At 38.6% G+C, this 26,062-nt stretch overlaps 1 protein-coding gene across 18 annotated transcripts in view; it reads left to right on the top strand.

Annotated features, from left to right (window-relative positions):
• PTPRK (protein tyrosine phosphatase receptor type K) overlaps positions 1-26,062 on the top strand; it is a 392,047-nt gene that overhangs the window by 317,926 nt on the left and 48,059 nt on the right. For all 18 annotated transcript variants that reach the window (XM_048296431.1, XM_048296435.1, XM_048296424.1 and 15 more), the window contains exons 12-13: positions 701-974; positions 3,843-3,879. In XM_048296431.1, coding sequence (XP_048152388.1) covers positions 701-974; positions 3,843-3,879 — 311 coding nt within the window. The remainder of the gene's footprint in view (positions 1-700; positions 975-3,842; positions 3,880-26,062) is intronic.

Genomic DNA, 26,062 nt, shown 5'->3' with positions numbered 1-26,062 from the left:
GTTCCCCTAAAGGAGAAAGAAGAATTATAATTACTTGTTCTATTTTGAGCAGGTGATTTTGAAAAGTGACCAAACCATGATCCATTTAAAGAGAGGTATTGGGAGATCGAGGTGGTGTTTTGATGGGCTGAATACTCTCTGCTTCAGCAATTTGTAACATTTTATCATTGACAACTGTAGAGGAATGAGGCAGTCTATTTCAGTGGAATGGACAGATTTCTGTCCATCTGTGCTTGTATTACAGCATGTCACTTGTACTTTGGATCTGCATAGCTCTGAGCCAAGATAGAAGCCACAGCAAGGTCAAGAGGTGGAGAAGCCTGTCAGCACATTCTGTCTCTAATGATATGACAACTGCAAATTGGTGCTTCGAGCACAGCCTGGAGGCAGCCATTATGTTGGGTCTTGAAGCTCAGCTTTCTCTAATACTGTTTCAAAGGAAAATGCTAACTTCAGATTGCTTCTGATCAGCCAAGAGTTTAATCTGTTGTAGTTTAACACAGTTGTTCCTGTGTTTCTTCTAAAGAAATAAGGGTTAAAAGAAAGTAAAAATAAGAGGTCTTGTATCGTTGTTTTTCATGAAAAAAATGGATGCTGCTTCTTTCCAACAGCTGAAATAAATAGCTTTGCTGTATTTCCAGCTTTTGATTCTTCTCTGCATCCATCTCCTGTCTTGTCCTTTTTTCCCCTGTCTCACCAGTGCCTACCAGATTGTTGTTGAAGAGCTGCACCCGCACCGAACAAAGCGAGAAACTGGTGCCATGGAGTGCTACCAAATCCCTGTCACCTATCAGACTGCTCTTAGTGGAGGGTCACCGTATTACTTTGCTGCTCAGCTTCCCCCAGGAAACCTGCCAGAGCCAGCCCCCTTTACTGTGGGTGACAACAGGACTTACCAGGGTTTCTGGAACCCCCCGCTGGCTCCTCGGAAAGGCTACAACATCTATTTCCAGGCCATGAGCAGCGTCGAGAAGGCAAGTGCCAACAACACCTTTCTGCTGGAAGGAGTCAAAGACATGCCTGTGGTGACAGTTGGGACTGTTGGAGTTGGATGTGGGAGGTGTTGGCAGTGGCATGACTGAAATACCCTCGGTGCTGTGACAGCATGACAGTGCGGCATTCACATTTCACATCAGCCTCGTGTCATAGTAACTGCTACTAGATGAGAGTTTAATACATCTCACAGTAATTGTCTGAGGGAAGTAATTTCAGGGCTGTGACTCCGTGTCCTCGGTAAATAACATCCACAGTCCTTTCCCCAATTCTCAGTACCTGCACTCCTCTGAAGATTAAATTACTGCAGGATAAACAGTGTGGGCTGCACAGTGGGCTAGCAAAATATTGCAAACTTTTTAAGGCTCTCACACTGGACATCAAATAAAAAGTAAAAATTTTCTTAAGCGAAAGTAACCCCTGGCCCACCATGAGTTTGAGAGTCTTTCTGAGAAGATGTACATCAGGTTTGCACCACTGCTGTGCCGTAGAATTATGGCTATCACTCACCTTCATTACCTCCTTGATGTTTCTTTTTAACTCTGCTGCTGAGTACTGCTACTGGCTCTGTATGCATATGGAAGGAAGAAAAGTGTCAGGGAGAGAGTTTCTGAGGTTCCAGGTGGGAAGAAAAACTGTGGCTCTGCAACCCCCAGGCTGTTCCTCTTGAATGGTTTTTCCTCTTGTAAATGAAAAATGGGGGAGAGGAAAGGTATTGGTGAGAAGGGAAAATGTGGTAGACAGAGAACCTTGCAATATTTAAAAACTAATATTTTGATATGCGGTTTAGAGAACTGAAGTTTCCAGACAGTTCAGACAGGAACTAGAAAGGACAACTAGACTGATAGTCACTGATATCCACCAGAACCATTGGAAATCCACCACGCCTTCCTTATGCTTGGGTCTCTCTGGTGACTAAACAAATCCTTGCTAACAGACAGCCTTGCCTCGGAGTCTTTTGAAGAAAATCTCACCTTTTACCTCTGATTATGAAAATTGGATATGCATCAAGTCAGAATGGGAGCAAAGGTGTTTGAAAACTAGATTTTTTTTCTGATTCAATAGACCACTCCCTTTCTTTAATTCTTATTTAAAGACCTGAATGAAGTAAACAAAGTAAAATAAAAGGTGGCTTCTAGACGCCCATCCTTATTTCCCTCACCTGCTAAAAATAATTCTCTTTGTTTTTGTGGACTACCTGTAGACTGCACTGTAAGGAAATTTGTTTCATTCCCTAAAGTAAAAAAAAAAAAAAAAAAAAAAAAAGGGAGGGAAAAGTAAAATAAAAGTACTAAATAAAAACATAGATATTTATTTCAGCTTTTGTATTTTGACAGATAAGTAGAAAATGAGGAAGAACAGAGAATTTTTTACTTCAACTTGATTTCAGTTTGTGAGAGATTTTAATCCTAAAATGGATTTCTTATGTTTGAAACTTTGGATTGAATTTCTGTTCCTACAGGGATTTAGGGGGAGGTTTTGAGGGGAACTGCAGTGCATTCTGCCAGGACAGAGATCTAGTGGTTGTATGATAACCTCTGAGCTGCAGAATATTTAAACAGAAGCTTTGCTGTAAACCAGTGGGATCACCAAAATAGGCAGAGGGAAGTAAAGTAGGCTCTGAAATACATGGTAGGGTTGAGAAGAGGTGATCCTTGTAGCCATATTGAACAGAAATAGACAAGTAAATCCAGTAACTAGGGAGAACAGGTAAGATTATATTAGTAAACTTTGCGGGGCTTTAATTTACATTGAAAAATTGTCCTTATTGAACACTTACAGTGCCTCACTTTAGAGTTTTGCTAGCTCTTTACAAGCTGTGCTTACAAACCAGCATCAACATATTTTACCTGTTGCTTTCAAATCTTCAAGAGGAGACAGATCCCAGGGGGTGTATTTGGGGAGGGAATACTGGGGGGTGGAGGACTAGAGTAAGCATATTTTGTAGAGTGAAACTGTCATTATTATATTTTCAAATTATATGCCAATATTGTTTAGAGTGATCTAATACAACAGCAGCTGCATCCTCTCACACAACCTTATGCTATTTCAGTATGTTTGCCTTTAAAATAGCTGCACATTCTACAGTAAGGTCAGACAACTCATTTATGATTGACCCTCATCTGTTCAGGTTGTCCAAACTATGCATAAACAAGTAATTTCTCTGTTCATTTGTTTTAATTGTTGACCAAACTTCTGAGGGAAAAGGGGAGACTGGTAAATTACACGCAAGTTGTCTTTGCATGTGCAACATCTTCTGAAGCACATTTCTGTCAGATCACTCTCTCCTGGGCAGATTGTATAGGTTATAGATTAACTGTGGAGGGACACCCAGGCTGCACCTGTGCTCAGTCCACACCCAGAAGCATGAGGGAGCTTGTTGCTTATGAGCTTCAGGCAACTCTTTAATAGTGTCAGGATGTAGCAAGACATAATTTTGGAGGCAGTGGTGAGCAAATGTATCTTTTCTGCTGTACAGTGCTGCTGGAGGTCAACACTGGCTCAGGATTTTTGTGCCGAGACATAAATAGGAGTGCCACTCCTCCTCTTTTTTACTGCTGCACCCTTTCTTTATATTCTTATGGCACAATTTCCATTTGATTTGAATAACCTGAAATTTTGCTATATTTGGGCTGTCCTGCACCTTTTCTCCCCATTGTTATCCTGGAAAGTATAGTCCAATAAAGGCAAATTCCCCAGCCTCCTCCCCTGCTAAGTCCCGAGCCTTACAACAACCAGCAACCTCGTTGGGTTGTACCAGCTGATCAGTAGATCTAAGATGAATTTATGGAGTGGGTAGGGCAAGAAAAAGCCCTTGATCTGACTGTTTGCTTTTCTTTCCTTAACAGGAAACCAAAACTCAGTGTGTTCGAATAGCTACAAAAGGTAAGAGGTTTGTCCCCACACACAAAGTAACTTTTTAAATGAAATGCGGTGCTGCTATTAAAGGATCAAAGCAAAGCCAGTACTATCCCTCTATTTTGAACCACTTGATTGTGTTAAAATGTAATGGTCTGCTGCTTTTTATCCTTTGGTATTGAGCCAAGAGAGTACTGTTCTAGCAATACTCACAATTTAGACAAAATAGGGACACCTCTTTTTTCCCCCTCCTGTCTGTGGTTTTCAAGATCTACTTTTAGAGTGCTGAAGCATTGCAGGCAGTAAATAGATGGACAGGGGAGTAGAAAGTCCACGTGGGTAAACTGTCTGTTAAACTAACAATTATTTCCAAGCAGGGGTGGAAATAACTTAAATGAAGGACATGGCAGTTAATTTTCCTAAGTAAGAGCTCCAAGTGTCAGCGAGACATAGGGGAGGGTTGATTTGAGAAAGGCTTGTCTCTTTGACAGTGAGTTCCAGGGCTAAGGCTGACTGCATAGCTGTGAGAATAAATCATGTTGACCCCATACACAGCAGGTTAATCACATACGGCTCACTCAAAAACACTGTTTCATCTTCAAATGAGGACTTAGTTGTTCTGCTTATTGTTATCTCTTGCTTTGACTGTATTTATAGCCATTTGTTTTGGTGGCTTGATTGCGCCGACATGAGAGTTGTTTGATAGACTCTGGCAGCATAAACAAGAAAGGAGCTTACAAATGCCCAAAGAGTCCTCTGCAGAGGCCCAGTACTTATGTTGTCTCTTTCTAAATGCATATTGATATTCAGCATAAAAACAACTTTAGATATGAGCAACTGGGTATTAAAGTACTGTGGAGGCACAGCAGCCCCATTTTTTCAATAACTTCCTTCAATTTAAATCTTGTTCCAATGAAAAGCTGATGCCTCTAATGAGATGGTAGAAATCAAACATTTTCTTGAGAAACCAGAAAATAAAATGTACTTCTTAGGATGTGTTAATATTTTCATCAAGTGAGGTAAGCTAATAAAAACAGGAAATTAAAACCATGAGCTAAGCCTTCTGTAAAAAGTATATCAGCATTATTTTTCTTATGTTTACCTGGCAAGATGAAATGCTTTAATTAAAATATATTTGCATAAACAAATATTTATGTATCACAAGCATGTATTGCTAGGATTTGAGTCTGGGAGGGTTTTGAAAGCCTCAGAAATAACTTAAAATATTTCAGGGCTGTGGAATGGGAAAGCGATGGTCTCTCTCATAATAAATTTTCTGGATAGTAATAATAAAACAGGAAGGGAATTCACCTGTCATATGAGGAAATTATTTTTTGCTTAACCACATGCAGTCCCCCAATCTCAAAGCAATGTTCATGATAGCAATAGACCTCTTGGTGGTTGCTTGTACACCTTCCTCTGCTGCAATAGTCACATTCCCCCTAATGGCTGTAGACTGAAAGAAAGGGAAAATAAGAATGAGGTTTCTTACCGTTGTGTCTTATATATTGCGTTTGCCACTCTGACTGAAGACAAGTTTTCCTGAAGTAAATGCATTACCTGATATATCAGTGCTAAACTCCTTGAAAGTGGAGCTAAAAATCAAAGTGTTTTCTCTGACTTATATTAATTGGTAGATGTGAATTGCAAGGGGAGGCAACATTAGGAGCAAATGCTTTCTTTTCCTCTGCAGGAATGCATTTAATATGGAATCATCACTTCAGAGTCATGTACATTCATATTTCTCAAATGAGTTATACTGGTATTCTAAAGTATTTACATTTTTTAAAAGCTTGTACTGATTTTTTTCCCATGTTTTCATCATAATAGTAATAACATGATATGTTCTGCTCGAAGAAAAGTATACTTAATATACTGGTTTATGTATATGCTCATCTGATTACCCTGATTTGTTTGTTGATTTGTTTGTTTGATTTTTTGTAGTGTGCAAGATCGCTTTGAATCATTGGCAATAGGAGATGCCTGGTTACATTTGTAGTATTTTCATAGAGAAAAGAGTCCTGTCTCACCTTACCCACCTTACCTAATGCGCTCTAGTAAAGCCAGCATACCTGTGTAAAATCCAGAAAATTGTCTAAACTATGTATTCCATTATGAATGTAGTGTGTAGTTCTGTGTCATCTCCTGTGACTTGAAGCAGCCTACAGGTGGCCAAACTGCATTTTGCCTTGAACATGTTGAAAAGGCATTAAAAATTATAAAAAGCTATGGTGGAAGGGAGCAGGGAGGAACAACATAAAAGGTGCACGTTAAGACAAAATCTCCCTGGTAGTGAAGTTCACTGTTACCAGCAAAGTTACTTTCTTATTTCTTGTTCAAGGATCTGGTGTTATCTACTGTGTATATTCACACCAATAAGATGTAAAGAGGGAAAAAAATATGACAGTAACATCATGGTTTGGTGCTGGAGAAGTTCATTCTTAACAATTTTTTTTTTTTTTGAGAGCTCCCTAGCAACATACTTTACACGTATGTTAACATGTTATGGGTTTCACACGTCATTCCCAGGGTTGCCTTCTACCTTTGGGAATTGATGGAATGCTTTCTTGATTGGTGTCAAACTAATGAAAGTCAACAAATTTAAATTGAAGCACTTGTACTTTTTTAAATCGGTATATTCCAGGTGCTGTGCTCTCATGTGCTTCAATAACAAATGCCCTGAAGTGTCAAGTCATCTAAAAGATGGTGCCAAATCATGACTAAAATATGTTGCTGCTCTTTCCTGGTGTGTCTTCAAAAAATGTTTTTGAGTAAACAGAGAAACGTACTAGTGTTGGGTGTATTGTAATACACTGAGTTAATTTTTCATAGTAAAAAAAATTGGAGCAGCACCTGTTTAAAAAGTAGCCTCCTGAGCAGTTCCTGTATACTTGCAGCTGAAGGATGAATGCCAGTGATTCTTTGATGGCCCTTAATTAGGCTAATAGTAGGATTCCCCCTTTTTCTAGACACCTACTTCCATGGCACTTTTAAGAGCTAACTTTTGCCCTTCTGCAGAATGGAGTGAATTGGCCCAGCCAGTTATCAGAAGTGATGAGAGAGTGTGAAAAGTTACAGACAGTACACAGCCTGTTCACCTAAGCTTTCATTCTTGAGGAAATCAAGTTGAAACAATGTTTAAAATAACTCCTTGTATCACAGGTGATGAGTACAACATACCTAAAGCACCATTTCCAATTACAAATATAGTCCAGAATATATATTAACTGTGAACAACTTTAATTCCTTGGACACTTTTAGCTGATACTGCCTTCCTCTGTTAAGCTGAATCCTCTTCTCATCCAGAAACTCTTAGTAACCCATGATCAGTGCAATTTTTTTTTTCCAACAACATTTAATTGTTCTCTACCTTATTATTTTTTGAATCTATATAGTAAGATTACCCAGTCACGAATAACTTTCCCACACATAGTAACTGAAGAAAGAGAAAAAATAACAAACCTTGTTTTCTGAAGAGCAGAGAAGAGTGCAGAGACTGAGAGTGCAGGTCAGATATTCATTAGGAATGGAAAGATGGAGTAATGCTAGGAAATACGTATTATTTGATAAAAACCTTGTTATATATCATTTCCTAAAGAAAGTTCTTGAACTTCCTAATACTAGCTTATTAAGGCAGATTTCAACTACAGAATCCTGCAATTGTTGAGGTTGGAAAAGACCTCTAAGAGCACCAAGTCTGACCATCAACCTAGACACCATGTTCACCACCAAACCACGTCCACAGGTGCTGTATCCACATGTTTTTTGAATACTTCTAGGGATGGTGACTCCACCACTTCCCTGGGCAGTCTGTTCCAATGCTTTACAACCCTTTCCATGAAGAAATCTTTCCTAGTATCTAATTTAGACCTCCTGGCAAAACTTGACACCACTGAGTAGTTCATAAAATGCACATATCAGAATGAATACATGATAACCAAACCTGCCTAACAAAACTGTTGATAAACTTAAGTAAATAGAAGGTGTGTGCACTTCAAAGTAATAGATGATGTTGGTAACTGATCTGTCACAACCTGGAGTTGAGTTTGACTGTGTAAAACTTTGAACAGGTTTCTACTTGCACACAACATCAGCATTTCATTTTACAGTCTAAAATGTTACTGACTGCTAAGGGAATGAAACTAGATTAACATGGTCAGAGAAGAGTGATGCTTCAAATTATTTAGCATGTAAATAGACATTTAAGAGGACAGAAGGGACAGCAGAGCTGTTATTAAGCAGAGTATATGAAGTTGACATTTGTGACAGTTTTCAGGCTGCCAAGTTTGAGGCTAACACTGATTTATGTGTATTCTTTTGTTTTGCTTAGTGGGCTAGAGAAAAATATTGAAAATTTAATTAGAAGAAATCTACTGTGGCAGTAAATAAAGAAGTGGTGTGCCTGGCAGCTCTATCACAGAGTAGTTAGAGGGAATAAATGAAGTCCAGGGTTTCTCATTCCACATTTAAAACAAGAACTTCATCAATTCCAACATTATTTTCCCTTGTGGTTTTCATTTGTGTTATTAGTTCAGGCAGCATAGAACTTCTCTATCTCTATGCATGTTTGGTTCATACAGATGGATGAAAATGCCATTTGAGATGATGCGCATCTGGAAGTAATTGTGAAAGGGCAGAAAATGACTTTTTAATCTGATTTGAGGAATAAAGAGGTCTGGGTGGTAACATTTCAACTGCAAGTGTGCATTTAGTCCACCATCATTACTGCTCTGAATTCATTCCCACAGCAGTTGGGGATTGATCCAAAGGCCTTTGATGTCAATGGGAGTCCTTCCACTGACATTAATGTGCTTTGGATTAGGTCTTTAGAAGTCATAAATCTGTCTAGACCATAATTATTTCCTTGAAATTGTTCCTGATGATGTTTCTGCTCTTAGGGAAATTTGTGAAAGTCAAATCACCTCCTGTTGCAGGATGCTCAGAAATGTCTGTTACCGACTAATGCACAAATGAAGGGAATATGGTAAATGTATCTGAAAGGAATTTTCTCGCACTGTTGTTGATACATTTTGATCAATGCTGCTACAATGACTTTGAGCTGTACCATCACAATAGGAGCTGGAGACCCAAGTGGCAATATAAATATAGAGAAGAATGCAGGTGTTTCCTAAGTCACGTCTTTTTTTTTTCACTCATTCATAGGAAAAGCATTTAATATGTTTAAACTTCAGAGGTCTTTTGCATAATGTCTTTTATCACACAAAGAGGAGAATTTAGTTGACTTGCTGAGTTTTCCAAAGATGGAAACAGAACATTAGCATGGCATATTTTTCTCTTTTGTATATGAAATTGCAGTAGCTCACCAAGGAACCACATCTGCTAGTTCTGATAAGTAATACCTTTGGTTGTAAACAAAAAATTGCATGATCCCTTGATGGAGTATTTGATGATGGTTATTAAAAAAACAGTTAAGGGAGGGACACCTCCAGATATCCAGACACAAAACCTATAATGTGAATATTTTCATGTATGTACAAAGATTGAAATCTTAGCAATATAAAGATTTCCTAAAGAATAAGAATTTTAGAAGTAAGAACTCAGGTAGAGTATTCAATTTTGTATTTAAATATCAGAGAAGGAATGTTGATACGTTGCAAGGGTCACCATCTTAGCATATATGCTCTTTTAGTAGATGCCTGGATTATTAGGTCTCTTCAGCTATTATGTATATTATTTCATGAATCAGACTATGGGCAGTGTTTTGCATCCATTGCTAGAATGTATGGAGACATAAAGGTAGAAATACAAAGTTTTCAAAAAACTCGTTAGATTTTTAACTGCAATTGAAAATCCTTCATTCTCCTTATAATAAATGTGCATTTAAAAGTACCCTTTGATAATTCTTCTGGGTGCAGGGGTGTATTTCAGCTCCTCTTTTCTTACTGTTCTTTCTCAATTTCTCATTTGTCTTTCCTTAGGTGTTTATCTTCTTTGTGTCATTGTAAAATTACAAGTGTTTAGAGAAGGCAAACTCTATCATCCCCTGATTGGACTGGTCTCAGCCCCTTTTCACACAGGCAGCCTGTGTACACTTTCCTTTGCTATTGTGATTAACTGTACCATTGACTAAAATGGCCTCTTGCAATGCCTGGGGTTGAAGAGTGTGTGAGGTAGATCAGGCAGAGATTGCTGCCTCTAACAGCCTGTCACAGGCATTTCATGTGCACGTTCAGCCTTGGAGCAACAAGAATTTGGCTCATGTGTACTGCAGTGAAGTTTTAGAGCAGCCCTGGGACAGCTCTGTTTTCAAGAAAGAAGGAAAAACGGGTCTTTAGGAATTATAAATTGTGTTTATATGCAGCCAGTACTCTTCAGCCAGGATGACACTTTCTCTGCACTGGCAAGCGTGACAGCACAGTCAGCCCAGAGTAGGTTTTGCCACACACATAATTTACACATAAGCTGAATATCAAACCAAATAAAGCCACAAATTGCTGATGCTGGAAATATCCCTACATTCAGGTATCTTACCACCCTTGTTAGTTCCAGTAGAGAAGCTACAGTTCAAACTGATGAGGTCAAAATCAGTCATACCTGAGATCAGTTCTGTTGAAAGGTTCTTTGGATTGGGAGATTTTAATATAGACACATTTACTGAATTTGGAATTTTATAGGAAAGTCCCAGATTGCTTTGGAATTGGTTATGAAAACTTGAATGACACTCCAGTAGTAATGATATGCTCCAATCCCTAACTGGTCATTGCTGTCCTTAGTTCTGATGTGCTGTTATTGCAGAAGATGTCATGAATGCATTCAGTGTTGGACTAGTAATAGCTTCCTTCCTGCGCTACAAAAATCATTTATGTGGCTGATTGATGATATGATCATTAATAATGAGGAGTCGATGTTAGCAGATCATACATAAGCCAACACAAAAAATCAGATTCTTAAGGAGTATGTATGGCTGGTGGTCGCAGAGCTGGTGGAAAAAAGTGCTTGTCTAGCTCTTTGTTATCCCTGTTACAAATGACTGACGTCACTCAAATTTGCCAAAATTAATTAACCTAAGTCAAAATAATTTAAATGTTTTCTCGGTTAAAACAATTGCATAAGCAGTTCTGAAAGCACAGTAGAAATGACAGTATATGATGGAGTGGTTGTGAAAGGCAACGGGGAGGTAGTCTTCACCGTACTCAGCTGCATCCAAAAGGTCACGTTTAAAACTGCTAGAAGAAATGAAACCTCAAGGTCAAACCTGCTTGAATCCAACTGAAAAAAACCCAAACATAAAATGTTGCATCAGTATGCAACACCTTACCACAGAGGAAGTAATCTTTGCAATTATTCATTCTTGTATTAACAGCTGCCTAATGCCAAGATATTTTTAATAGAAGACAAAATATATTTGAGCAGTAAGGCTGCTCACTGTGCACCTGGACAGGAAGGACACAAGGAGGACATCAGAAAAGAATGGTGCCCAAAGAACTAAGAAGAAATTCAGCAACATCTAAATCAGAAATGTGCTCATTCATTTTTATGAAAACAGTTTAAGACCGTGAAATTAGCGTCACCATGTTTCTCTGTATCTGATTGAACACTTTTAACTACATGAAAATAAGTCCCACCTTATTGTCGTGAACTTTACAAGGGTTTATTAAACTATTTGCATGTCATCTCTGACAGAGCGCTAAGTTCTACAGATAGTCATCTAGAAACAAGGAGCAGCATTGCCAAGTGTAGTAGCACTTCCTAAACACTCCAATGTGTTGCAGAGCAAGTCAGTATGGTAGATTGGCACTGCTGCCAAGTTACTCGAATACAGAGACTGGGACTTTGTCAGCTGCATAAGGACAGGATGGCTCTGAAGTTCAGGAGCTCATGCTGCTTTCTGCTCTGGTGTGAAGTTGTGTACTAACCAGGCTGCTTTTGGAAAGATGCCACCTGGAAGGGCTTGCAGATGGACCTTGTAGGCAGGGTGATCTTTCTAGAAATAACGTGGTTATCACACATCTGTCTGTCACAGCAGGAGGTATCTACAGGCACTGTTAAAACAATTTTTGTGGCCAGGTGAATTCAAAGCATAGGGAACAGAATTACAACCCTGTGTGGTGTTTTCAATGCTGTGAACTTAGGAAGTGTCTGGAGACTTTTGTGTGAGTTCAGCAGTCTGGAAAGGACTGTGAATATACTCCATGGTGCACAGCGATGAAGGTTCTTGATCAGGAGGGACTTCCAGCACCCTTTACTGTCAAAGAGGTCATGAAATATATTACATGCTTTGACACTTTTGTTTAACATCTGCTTTGTTAAATCAACAGGAAAGGTAACCACATTCAGTACCATATAGATGCCAGAATATTTAACCTGAACATTAAATCAGAGGTTCCAGATCTGCTGACTTGTGTTCCTTGCTCTTTGCTGATGACTGAGTATTGGTTATTCAAACATATGTAAGCAGACTACATATTATTGACTGTTTCAGCACCTCTCCCAAGAAGTTTGGCCAGGCCATTTTTCCCACAGGGAAAAAGAGGTCCTGCTCTAACCTTACTGTGGTGGAAAATATCCTGAGGCAGTAGTCTGTGCTGATGCTACACAACTGAAATTTGTGAGAATAGCAATGCTACTTCACCAATATACTTTTTTCAGAACACCCGAGTTAATAGCAAAGGCATGCAGGGAGTAGCAAAAGCCAATATAGTATTTAGGATGTTAAAGCAGCATGTCTGAAATAAGAGGCATCTGGCTTCAAATAAAACTAAATATCTATTGTATGTTAGTTGTTGTCACTCTGTGTATGGCTACAAAACTTGGATGTTTTATCGTCTCCATATCTAGCGTCCAAACCATTTCCAGCTCATTGCTTTCATGCCCTTGCTGCCATAAAACTGCAGGATATTGCCCTGAATGATGCATTCCTAAATTGCTGTCACATTGTTAGCACTGAAGCAAGATTACAGGACATCCAGTTATGCCAGACCTGCTTATCATGCTGGACAACAGATTGCCCAAAACTGGCTTCTATGGGCAGTTGAATTGAAGAGTATAGCTCAGAGGCAGCATAATGAGGTGGTTAATGGATAAGTTTAAGGCAAATCCTCACTTATGTGTCATCAGTTTCACAGTGTAGGAAATTAAATCTGAAGATTTCCTGCTCTGGTGAAGAATAGGTACTTATGCCATCATAACATTCAAATAAAATTTGAATGGCACTGTATGGTAAAAGTGAATATAGTAGTGAAAACGTTGTATCTGCACACTTCACAGAATCATGAAAATGTTGAGTCTTCCTGGGACAATGAAACCAAGTCCTTATGTACAGATGGAAAACAGGAATCACAATCACTCTTTCCATCCCTCATTCTGCTGTGTTTCTGAATTTGCCATTTCTCCAGGCTCAAGAACGATGCATCCTAATGAAAAAGAAATCTGTCAAAGGGAGCAAGAGACCTGCATGGATGAACAAAGAACTCCTGTCGTTACTCAAACATAAGCAGGAAATACACAGGAAATGAAAAAGGGTCAGGCCACTTGGAATGAATACAGAGAGATTGTCAGAGTAAGCTGAAATGAAACAAGGAAGGCCAAGGCCAAGGAGTTAAATCTGGTCAAGGGTGTTAAGGACAACAAGAAGGGCTAAGCCACTCATGATCATCTTTAAAAGGTCATGGAGATCAGAAGAGATAACTGAGGACTGGAAGAAAGCAAACGTCCCAGTCTTCAAAAAGGGCAAGGAGGAGGACCCAGGGAACTACCATCTAGTCAGCTTGACCTCAATATCCCTGGAAAGTCAATGGAACATCTCATTCTGGAGGCCACCTCTATCCACATGAGTGTCCAGTAGTAAATATGGATTCACTAAAGGGAAATCATGCTTGACCAACCTGACTGCCTTCTATGACGAAGCAACTACCTTGATGGTTAAGGGGAGAGCAGCAGGTATTGTCTATCCTGACACAGTCTCACAATATCCTCATAGGCAAACTCAGGAAGTGTGGCCTTAATGAGTGGACAGTGATGTGGATTGAGAACTGGGTGAATGACAGATCCCAGAGGGTCGTAGTCAGTGGCACAGAGTCTAGTTGGAGGCCCCAAGGTTCAGTAGTGGGCCCAGATTGCACTAGATGACAATGGTCCTTCCAACCCAAACTATTCTATGATATGAAGATGTGTATTCTGGTTGTACAACTTATTCTTGGGACCATTAGGTAATGACAGAAAAATCAAATTGCTGACTCTTCGCCAGAACTGTTAAAAGAGGTTTTAATACTATATCCATGTTTTTAACAGCAGATGAGCCTTTTTCCATATCAGAGAGAGAAGGGACAGGATTCTACAGATACTGTAATTGGCATTCAAATTGCCTCAACATATGGAAGGCATTGATTTACACAAGTACAGGCATTTTTTAATGTGAATCTTAATTTTTATGTACACTAACACCATCCGGATGGTGTGAATTTGCTTTTTTTGTTGACCCATTACAATAGAAAACATGTTGCCAAGCAAATCTCAAATTGACCATTGATCTGTTTCTAATTTCACAGATTTTGCAGAATTGAGTCTGTCATTTCTTTTTTGAAATGATGTTGCTGCATCCCCTAGAATTTTGTACCAACTTTTATAAGGACTGGTAATTCAACATGCTGTAATTATTTTCTGCAAATGCAAACAGATTTTCTCACAATTCTTTAGCGTTTCTCATTTCTGGTAGTTCATAAAGATTTAATCCTGAAGGGTCAGTTATCTGATAATATTCCAAAATTTAGAAAGTTTGTAAGTTAGTTCCCATTCTGACACCGCTAGGGCTGCCCGAGACCGCACGGTGTCCAGCTGCAGACATCCTTGGTTTCTGCTGCAGCAAGCGGAGAGGGCCAGCTCCTTCACAAGGAGCGAGCCCCAAACAAGGATATTGAAGAGGTGTTGGAGGAGGCAAAGGAAGAGAGAGGGGTCTCTTTTATGGGTTCCAGCTGGTTTATTGCAAGCGGAGGGTCCAGGGACAAAACACAATGGAATGAGAGGGTCCAAGGTTCTTACTCTCAGGAAAAAAAGGGGGCAGTATAAGGGGAAACAACCAATGGGGATTGACTAAGGGGGAGGAGCCAATAGGGGGGGCTATCCAATGGGGATAACTTATGGGAGGAGATTACATGAGTCAACCAATGGGGCGTCAAAGATGGGAGAACTTTCTAGAACTAATACATAGGCAATTAAGGGAAATACATAAACATGAACTCATACATAAAACTGGGTGGAGAACTCCTAAGCCAATAAACTTGAAACATGTAAACTAAGAACCATTAGGAACATGGGAACTCGCCGTAACCACGGGGAGAGAATCAGACCTCTGTGTTCTGGAGGCCTCTTCACCATTCCTCTGAATGTTCTGTTGCAGTGGTCATCCCCCCATGCACCGCAACACCATTCTTCTTGAAATCATTGAACCGTAATATTTATACAGGGATTTGCATCCATGTGTTCACCTCTCTTAGCATTTACTTTTGTACACGTCTAATAAAAAGGTTATCGTTCCTTGTCCCGGCGTAAAGGCTTTTAAGATACTACACTGTGAAAACTGAGTACTGCGTGCTTCATCTGCTCAGTGAAACATCCAGAAGGAGCCTCTGTCCTCTATATCTCAAATGGGATCAAAGATTAAAATTGCTGTATGTAATAGTGTATTTCCTTTCCTACTTGCACATTTACAGAAAATTCTATACATATCAGATAAGAAGGCTGATTTTTCAGATTACTCCGTCTTTTGAGGAATATATGTCCCAAGTGTCCATGAACAGCAGTCAGATATTAACCATCATGGTTACAAAGGACTTTTGATCAGTAACTTGAACTGTGGAGTGTTCCCTGCTTACGTGTTTCAGCCTAGATTGTGCTGTACACTGAGATGGGAAAAGCTGCTGTCTATTTGCAGCAGTCACTACATATTTGTAAATCTACCAAATTCTTATTTTGCTTTTGAACTTCATTTAGAAATCCTCCTTCTATGATAGGTCATTGGCAGTTTAGTGACTGAGAGATCATAGAATCATGTTAAGGCTGTAAAAGATGTCTAAGATCTTGACCCACTGAACTGTGTCCCCAGGTGCCATATCTGCAATTTTTTGAACACTTTCAGGCATGGTGATTCCACCATTTCTCCCTGGGCACCCTGTTCCAGTGCCTAACCACCTTTTCAGTGAATAAATGTTTCCTAATGCCCAATTTAAACCTCCCCTGGCACAGATAGAGGCTGTTTTCTGTCATTTTGCCACCTGTTACCTGGGGGACACCAACCCCCACCTCACTACAACCTCCTTTTAGGTAGTTGTAGAGAGTGATGGAGGCCCCCTGCGCCTTCTTGTCTGCAGCCTAGAGAACCACAGCTCACTCAGCTGCTGCTCATGGAAAACTGAATTGCATTATATGCTTGTCCAAATACGAAAGCTGGTAATTTGGTTGCCTTTGTATTAAAAGCACGTTGCTTACTCAGCATAAGCTCTGAGGCATCATCTTACTTAGTCAAATCAAATAGCTTTACTAGTGTAGATTGAATTCAAACAGAACTGTAGAGTTTTCTCAGAGTTAGAAAGTGAAATCAATTTATTGCATGCACAGTATTGAGCAACAGAAATCACAACTTCCTGGATGTCCCTTCAGTAGTGGTGAAATTTAGGCAGTGAAATTTTATACCCATGAAACAGAACCATCTGGAAGTATTTTTCCAAATTTTTTCGGGAAGTACAAATGGTTTATGCTTTATTTTTGATTAACCCATTCAATGAACTATTTAGATGAATGCAAACACATACTTAGAACAATTTCCTTTGCTAGTGGTGCTTGCACAGATCAAAACATAATGTGATAGATGGTAAGCACAGGGTGCTGTTGGGTTGGACCTGAACCAGACAGACTTTTGTATGAACTAATGCCTATAGCTTGGAGGAGAAGAGGAAAGCTATGCAGGTACTGCTGCTGCCTGAGCTTACAGCTAGAGTGTAGTGCCTTGCTTGCCTCCAGCCAGCCCACAGAGGGGATGAGCTTGGTAAGTAGCACATGGTGCACAGCTGGGCCCACACAGTGAACCTGGCAGGGACGTGACTGCAGCATGTAGCCCATGTCACTGCTGAGGTGGGGTCATACTGCCAGAACAAGAGAGCCCCCCCAATTGTTACCATAACGCATTCTGAGATTTGGGAAAATGAGGATGTGTCCAACATCTCATGCTAAACAACACTTGGCTAGATTTTCAAAACTCTAAGATCAAGTGACAGCTGCTTTGTATCTAATGGCAAAATTTCTTAAAATAAAACTCCTTCCACATTTGAGTTGCTTGCTCAACGTCTTGTCAAAGCAAAACACATCAGCTGTACTGCATACTCCATTCAGCCATGTATGCAGGCTTCTTGAGTCCTACCCAATGCTGAAGTATTTCATCAAGCCAAATTTTGTTATTGCCATAGCTGGAGCTGATGACATAAGAAAAAATGTAGGATTTCCAACAAATTGTCGTAACCTTCGCTAGGCTAAAGGGGAAATACAATCACACAGGAAAAGCTGACTGTAAGTCTTTCATCTTTTCCTTCTCAGGATGTAGCTACTTAAGGTAGTTAGAAGCAAATTATACTGTGGTATAAATGTTTGAGATAGAAGCATAAATAAAACATCCCTAAACTGGAAGCTAAGTACAGATATAATATATATTTCTTTTGTCAGCTTTGAAAATGGCTATTGTATGTTAAATTCAGTTTTTTATGAGAACAGATACTCAGTTATTTTTGTATTCTGCTGGGTTTTGTGCCACATTAGTTTTGCTAACTATGTAATTTTTGAGTCTAAATTAATTGTCTAACTAGGTGTTTTACAGCAAAGAGAAAAAAGTTATCACCCTAATGAAAAATATGCAATCCTCTATCTGTAAGCATAATGGGTGCCTTGTGATATTTACAGTCCCACAACTTATTTTTATCTTGGTTAAGCAACTTGGAGGACTTGCTAATGGTTTGGGGTAGGGCATAAGAAATAATGTATGGTTTTATGTTTCTGCTGAGGTCTTTCCACTCTCTCTTCCATTTTATTATTACTACTGTCCAGTTTAATGTAAGGTATTTCAACTTTTCTGATGGGAGTTCACTATTGAAGAGAAAGATCTTGCTTACATTGGGATATACAGCATTGCCTAACCATGCCTGTGCTGTCTGCACAGTGTATCAGAGCAGCTTTTCTGCAAACTGAGTAATTAATTTCTTAAACAGCATACTCTAATAAAAAATAGTATTGTAACTTCATTTTCAGCAAATAAACCATGGTGAATCAAAAAGTGTCAGGAGGCAAAAGAGAATGTGTGTTCTTGTACCTGAACAATTTGCTGTGTTTTTTGAGGTGTCTCGTCAATTCAAGGCTGGGTGCTGGATCTTGCCCCATCTCTCTGTGTACGTGTAGATTTCTCTCTTGGAACTGTAAGTCTCATTAGGATCAGAGCATGAGGTCTTGGCTGGGGGATTGCTCTCCTCTGATTTGTAACTATGGAATAAAGAGGAAGAACACAGATACTTTGCCTGTGTAGAGTGAATATGGTTATTGCAGTCATGTATATGTTGAGAAAAAATTTGCTCTATAACAATAACTGACAATTTTTCCTGTTCTCCGAGGATGTTTTTCATTTTAAAGTTTGGCTTTTATTTCATGTACTCAATTTCTCCACTCACATCTAACAATGTAATTATTAGGAAATTCCCATGAGCAGTATTGAAGAAAGATGCTGTCCTAGGGATATTTTAAGTTTTTCAAGACAAAAAGGGCTTAGTATCAGAATTATTATTGATTTCCAGTCACTGTAAAGTACACACACATCACAATAAAAGTTAACTGCCTAGAAGAATGTAAAAGAGCAGTGACTTTAAGTAAAAAGAAATTCCAGATTAAAAAGAAACCAGACTAAAGTAAATGCAGTGAACTGCTTTCTTTGTGTCTGGAGTGTTTTCTTCATACGGTTACTGTAAAAACAATGTTTTCTTTTGTTCTTTTTAACACAGGCAGGAACACATCAATATTTAATTTGACCATAAGTAGTATATGTATTCCATTTAACCCCAAATATATTTTGGACTTCGTATATTTTTATAATGATGATGTGAATTTATAAATCCTTAATGCCCTTAATGCTGCCCATATGTTGTGTTGAAATCTGTAAAAATAAAAGTCAAGAAGATAGTTATGGGCTCCAAAAGCTGAAACCAACCTAAGCCAGTCTAACAGCTAAAGATTTATCAGCTGGATCCTAATGCTCCTAAACCTTTGGCAAAACAAATGTTGCCCTTGAGAACTTATCTCATTATATCTGGGCATCTTAAATCACTCTACAGAAATAATACAAAATAAAATAAAATGCTCTACTTCTAAATAGAAGGCATGATCCTGGCATCTGTGCTTCTGCCCCAAGTACTGTCCTTCTGTGCCACAATCAGCATGAGCTTTTCTTAGATTTATGCTTGTGGGTATATGGACAACTGGAAGTCATTTGGATATGCCAGTTGTCCTCATTATTTTTATTTTTTTTCTCCTTATCCACTATCATTTGCTAAGGATAGTACTAGTTTTACTTTGAAGCGGTATGCAGCCAAGATTACTTCATGTACATTTTTGAATCTCAGAAGGAAAGGACAAGAAAAGCCATTATAAGGACCAACATGAATGTATTTTCCACCAACAGAAGATGACGGTGATTCTTCAGCATGTGGAAAAGCTCTGCCTCAGGTTTCTACACACACTTGCCCAGTGCCTGCTGAAGACTAATCAGATTGAAGCAATCAGGTGTTCTCATCAATTTACAAACTTTTCATACCTATTTGAAACCCAAGACTTCTAAAAGCTACAAGTCATTAGTAGTTTGGAGGCTATCTTGCCCATGGGACTTAGATTTTCTTCTTGTCATCCTAGCTTTTGTTGGTAGCCTTTTGTTAGCTGACAGTTCCTTTCTTCCTTTCACACCAGCTATTCATTTTGCTATATTTTTTCCCATCCACTCATAGTAAACTGATGAAGCAGCACAGCATTATAATGAATTCCTATTTGGTTAGGCGAAAGTTGGATTGTCGTGAGTAATCGAATTACTCCTCTGGAGACAGGATTTCTAAGTAAAGTGATGAGGTGAGGCGATTACAGCTGTAACCCTTACAAGCATAAAAAGATGTGTTATGCTAATCCTTTGTGAATGGGCTGAATTGAAAGTGAGGGAAATAAAAAAGAATGCTCTTGAAAGAAGAAGGGGGGTATGAAAGGACTACTGTGTCATTTATTCCCTTTTCATTCATCCTCTCTTGCTACAGATAAAAAAATAGTGGTAAACTGGAGTACTTTACCTTTCAAGTTTGACATTCAAATAATTTAATCTTTAACTGCCTTAAATACTGTGTAAAAAAATGAGGGGGTGGGAGGATAGGTATAGCAAAAAAAAAAAGTGAAAAAGTGCCAGTTAGTATAGGCTGCTTTTTGTTAAGGTTGCTAAATGCTGTATGACCTTATCTTACCTTGTTGTAAAAGCAGCAGAGCGAGGAAGGGAAAAAGAGACACTGTGGAAAGTAAGAGTTATGCCAAACATTACCTTTATCTGAAAACACTTATAGCTCAAGTGCGAGATTCTTGTAACCCCCAGGCTTGTTTATTTTCTGTTTCCACTCTTTCAGCTGTTAAATAAGAGTGCTGTGTCTCAAGTTAACACCTAAAAGGACTTTTAGAGGTTCAACTAGGAGAGATGGCATGCAAATTACAATAAAGTAACTAACTGAATAGAGCATTATAAATATGTCTTATTAATTGGATAAGAAGAAGCAGCTTGTTTGTTTTTAGACGACCAAACTGGATATAAATGGCCAATGGTATTAGTAGCTTTTGGTTTTCTTCTGTTGAGTTGGTTTTCTTTAAGATTTTGAACAATTTTCATTGTTGCTTTTATTTCTTCCTTTCTGTGTGCTTTTTGGAGGGTGGGACAGTTGACCCCGACCAGCAATTAAGCACCCATTCAGCTGCTCTGCTCACCAGCAAAATGGGGAGGAGAATCAGAGGAAGGAAAGTAAGAAAACCTGTGAGCTGAGATAATAATGGTTTAATAAGTGAAGAAAGGATTAATTTTTTTTTTTTTTTTTTAAGGGATACAAAGGCAGTCGCTCACTACCTCCCACAGCCAGTCCAATGCCCAGACAGTCTCCAAGCTTTGGAAAAATAGAATTCCCAGGTTTTATTTAAGCATGACATCATATGACATGGGATACCCCTTGGGGCCAGCTGTCCTGATCATGCCCCCTCCCAGCCCCTTGCTGGTGGGGCAGTGTGAGAAATGAGGAAGCCTTGATGCTGTGCAAGCACTGCTCAACAATAGCTAAAACAGTGTTATCAACACTGTTTTGGTCACAAATTGAAAACACAGCACCCTAACAAGTGCAGTGATGAAGATTTACTCCACCTCAGCCAGAGTTATCCTTATTCCACCCTCAGACAGACAGATTCCTTAACAATGCTTAGACTTTAAGGTAATGCTTTTCAGCATACTATATTTCCAGTGAGAATGGAGGAAGTTTCAGTAAAATTTCTTCCCCTACATAGGTTTACAGTGATGATTCAAATTTGGTGTTCTGAAGTTTCATATTAATGAAAGTCTCCATTAGCTCTAAATTTGGAAAAAAGATACCAATGGGCACAGGGGAATGAACTGCTTATTTTTCCCTGTCAGATACCTGAAACGAGCTAGAATTTGAGAACAGGGACTTTGAAAAATTATAATTCCCAGAATGTACACTTTACACTTATATTTCCCCCGAATTCCTTGAGTTCAGCTTCCCTGTAAAGTCTCTCTTTACTACTCTCTTACTGTTTTGCCCACATCCCTCTTGAAATATTTAATGTATTAGCTAAGGCAAAAAGACTTTTTTTAACCTCAGAAATTATTCTCAAGCCATTTCTGTTCATTTCATTGTGGCTGGGACAGACCCTTGTGCACAAGGAGCCCTGCTTGAAGTGGGAGGGATAGCCCGGCGCTGAAACTAACTCAGCTTAATCTCAGCTGTAATCTTCCCTGATCCAATGTTGAAGACAGGAATGAAATCCAAGATGACATATTCTGTTACTAGAGTATTTGATGGGCCAAGAATGTGAGAAAGGTCTCTACAAAACTCTGAGCAGGAGTTCCTTAGAGTTGTTACCCTCCTGCAGCAGCACAGGCATAGTGGAAGTGCTGTGGGGGAAGGATATTTGGGTTTAATGGGGAAGTACATACCAGTTATAGAAAGCTATTTCCTCTGGAGTTATGGGATGAGGACTATTTGCCTTTTTCAGAAAAATTTGTTTGAATTTGGCTGTTGCTGTCACTGGGTTTCCAATCAGCATTTGTAATTAAAAGTTCTTAAATATTAATGGTACTTTTTATCCTTGCCAGAAGTCGAGATTAGTGTAAGATGGTTCTATGTAATGAAACTTGGTTTGAATTCACATTCACTAAGTGAACATTGTTAAGTCAATGAGCTGAGTGAGAATGAAATTTAGTGTATTGTTACTAAGTAAAAGATTTCATGTTTCTTGAAAGAGGCTTTGCAAGTGTTCAATAAACAGAGTGAAATTGATATTATATTAAAAATATCTTCTGGTGATAAAACTGATTTAATAAATACCTGCAATGTCTATGAATGCTTAATAAGGCATTTTTTTGTTAGTGGGCATAAATACATTTTTCTGTAAGTGTCTGAAATAAGATTTTTTGCATATGATTCTGCTGGAAGCTTAGAGCAAATACATCTAACTAATTGTTGAAAAATGTTTAAGTATTGCGTTTATGTAAACTGATAGTCCTTAAATTGGCATCTTTGTTCACGACATTTCATGAAGTAAAAGACAGAATCTTGAAATCAGACTTTTCTTTTAGTAGTTTCCGTTAAGAGTGGTTGAACCACTCCTTTTTTGTCCATCCTGGTGTAACCCTCTTGATTTCAGTAGAAGTCCTGCTCTCAAATGCATATGGAGATATTCAGTTTGCCAGGTCTCAAGAGAGTAACTGAATGTAAAGAATATTTAAAATATTTGAAGTAGACTGAACATTTTTTAGTTTAAAAACCTGTTCAGACTAGTTCACAATACAAATAAAAGTTTTTTGAAAAATAAATAGACAATGAAATTTAGTCATTGCTTTTCTTATCTTTAGACTTAACCTGATTTGGATTCATTTGGTCAGCAAAGGTTACTTTTATGAATAATTTCTTTATGCTTAGGAAGAAAGTACTCAGGCTTAAAAGCCTTAAAAGAAACATCAAGGGTAAAAGCAGTGCAATACTTTGAGACAGGAATTGTATGATTGTGGAGCGGGGGCAAAGGTAAGGGAAGGTTAAATGACAGGATCTTTGTTGATATTTTCTGTTAAGTAGAAGGTGACATCACTTCCCTCATTTGAGTGATGTTGTTTGGTTGTTTCTATCTGCACAGTAAGAAATAGGAAGGGATGTATTTGCTCCGACTAAAGGTGAAGGCTTACTAGCAGTGACCCAAGGTGTATATCACAAGGAGGTTCATCTGTAAATGACTCCATGCAGGTTTGATAGTGCCTTCCAGTGCTTCTGCCTTTCAGATTCCTAACACTATTTGCATTCCTGTTCTGCCCATCTCACAAAAAAGCAGAGAATTTATGCAGACCTAATGGTAGTTTTCTGGGGTGGCTGCATATGTAGTTGCATCTGGAGTTCCCATTGCTAACTAACACAAGGCATGGATTTTCTGGATTGTACAAAGTAATGTCTGTAATAGGTCTGGATTGTGCCTTTAGAAGGAAGGAAAGAAATAGGCCACCTCTCTCACTCACAGAGATCCACATTTGGATTTGCTTCTCTTTTTATTGGCATATATCTCTCAGATTCATGTAGTGAGGGATAAAATCCCCATCCAATTTAAACTGATATTTTACAATCACAAATCACTGATTTCATTTACATTTCTTACTTTTCTTTTTCAGCATTTTTTCCTGTGTTCTAGTGATAAAAAAAGGCTTTTATAGTTTTCTTACGAAGTTTAATGTAGACCCAAGTTATTTAATATTTGCTTCAGAAATACATTATTATTCTCCACTTTCTGTTTCTTAAATGCTTGAAGTATGCAAACAGTTTTGAATTTAATTTTATTTTTTGAGTATTTGGTAAATAGCAGGCATGATCATATTGGATTGCACTATGTTTTCATGTAGTACTTACTAGTCTTATCATTATACCAGAATCAGGCAAGAGAAGGTCTATCAGATATTCCATTCATTGGCTAATATATTTCCCGGGTGTACATTTCTTTTCAGACATTCGTTGAAATATGACAATTCATCTGATTTATGACAGCTGTTCAAGCAATCTGAAAGTCATCTCCTGTGTTGGTGCTGTCTGAATATATGAGGTTGAATCCATCAGCCCAAGTTTGAAAATTTTGGCCAGCTGTCTCTAAGAAAGCTGATAGATAACATTGCTTGGGTTTTAAGGAATGAGAAGTTGAAGTGAACCATTCATTAAAGTCGTATCAAGTTAGTCAGTGAATAAATCCATTTTTCCTGCCCTTGAAAAGATGAAAGGCTGTTTTTGCCGTGAATGGCCAGGAATACCTGCTTATAAATGGGAACTCACAGTGTGGAGTGGCCTGGGTGTTTCAAATTGCAGTTCACATTTGCCAAAGAGACAATGGAAATGAGGTATATACAACTGTGTTTTAGCTTGTGTCTCTGAACACTAGAGCACATTGTTTTAATGTCAGTTCTTGTTTAATACAATCTTTGTTGTCATTTTAAGATGTAAATTTGGTTTTGATCATTGTTAGACATAACTCAGGGCCTCAGTATAGATATTTTTGCCACCTCATCTGCAAGAGTTCTTGGCACTCTATCAGTTTAAGGTGATTTTCTCCTCCAAATCAGTCACATTTTAATCAGATCACAACTGAAAACCCTAAAACTAGATTTAAAATATAAATACCAGAACAGTAATCTTCTTTGCTGACAATCCGTTACATAAATCATAATACAATATTTGCATGTTATAGTTGGCTTCATTTATTTTGACTTTTATGTGAATTTGAAGCTTTTGTTAAATATATGGTTGGGGTTTTTTTCCTTTGATACAGCTGTATTTTCCTGGAGAAACTAGCTGAGAAAGCAGCAGCCCAAGGCATATCCAATACAGAGCAGGCCGTTCCATCCTCTGGATAAAAACAGCCAAACACTCTACTACTTATGTAAAACGTGCACTGAGGGGGCACCAAAGTCATTTTCAAACTGGTACCTTTTAGTTCTGCATACTGTACAGCCATTACTACCTTTCCTACATCCTCACTGTCTTTTGCCAGAGTGTGTGCTTTGTGAAATTAAAAACTGGTTCATCTTTACCTTTTATGAACCAGTATAATAACAGATACAAAAAGTTCATCTAACTTTAATCATAGAAGTTCTCTATTACACCTGGTTCCCCTTCACAGTCTTGTGTGAATATTTCCTCAAGTAATGGAAATAACAAAAATCTCTTTATTTTTTTCAGATGAGGGAGATTATTAGAGTTTAAGATTTGAAGATAACTTCAGTATTAAAAGAAAAAAATGCGAAAAAGTAGAGTCAAAGGTTCAGAAAGTGAACCCTTGACAGTCTTTTTTCTTGCAGACCTGTGTTGTCCTGTAGTCTGCAGGACTGCCATCTCTTCTTCGTGGTTGAAAGTTTCTTTGACATATTAATAATGTAGGCATATATAGAAAGAGAGGCAATGACACAGTGTGAAAGGCTTTTAATATCATTACAGGTCCTGATCTGAACTCAATAATCAATGGCAATCAACCCAGAGCTGTGGTTATTGATGTGTTTTTCATACAGTTGTCATTGCATTAGCTGCACGTTGTTGCAGTGTCATTATGTCGGTGTTTTTAGATGTCAAATGTGGTAAACAAGCCTACAGACAGGCTCATGACTTCTTACACGGGGTTTAAGGCTTAGGTAACATATTTGGGTTGGAAATGGTGGTGTAGCAGAATATGACAAAGCTTTTAGCCAGCTAGAGGCTGCTGCCCTCACATCACAGCTGGTAGACTAGCACAGATAAGCACCATGGCTTTGATATTTCAGTCCAAAATCAGGTGGCAGAGCTTAAAGTGCTGGCATAAGACCTTTCAGATGTATTTGGATAAGCAGATTTGGGAGCAACTGCATAATTAGGGTAATGGCTGAGATAGTACTTACAGCCTGCTGTGATGTGCAGCTGGG

This window comes from Corvus hawaiiensis, chromosome 3, assembly GCF_020740725.1.
Source record: "Corvus hawaiiensis isolate bCorHaw1 chromosome 3, bCorHaw1.pri.cur, whole genome shotgun sequence".
Classification (NCBI taxonomy): domain Eukaryota; kingdom Metazoa; phylum Chordata; class Aves; order Passeriformes; family Corvidae; genus Corvus; species Corvus hawaiiensis.
Note: the sequence above shows the minus strand (reverse complement) of the source record. Positions and strands in the feature narration are given on the sequence as shown.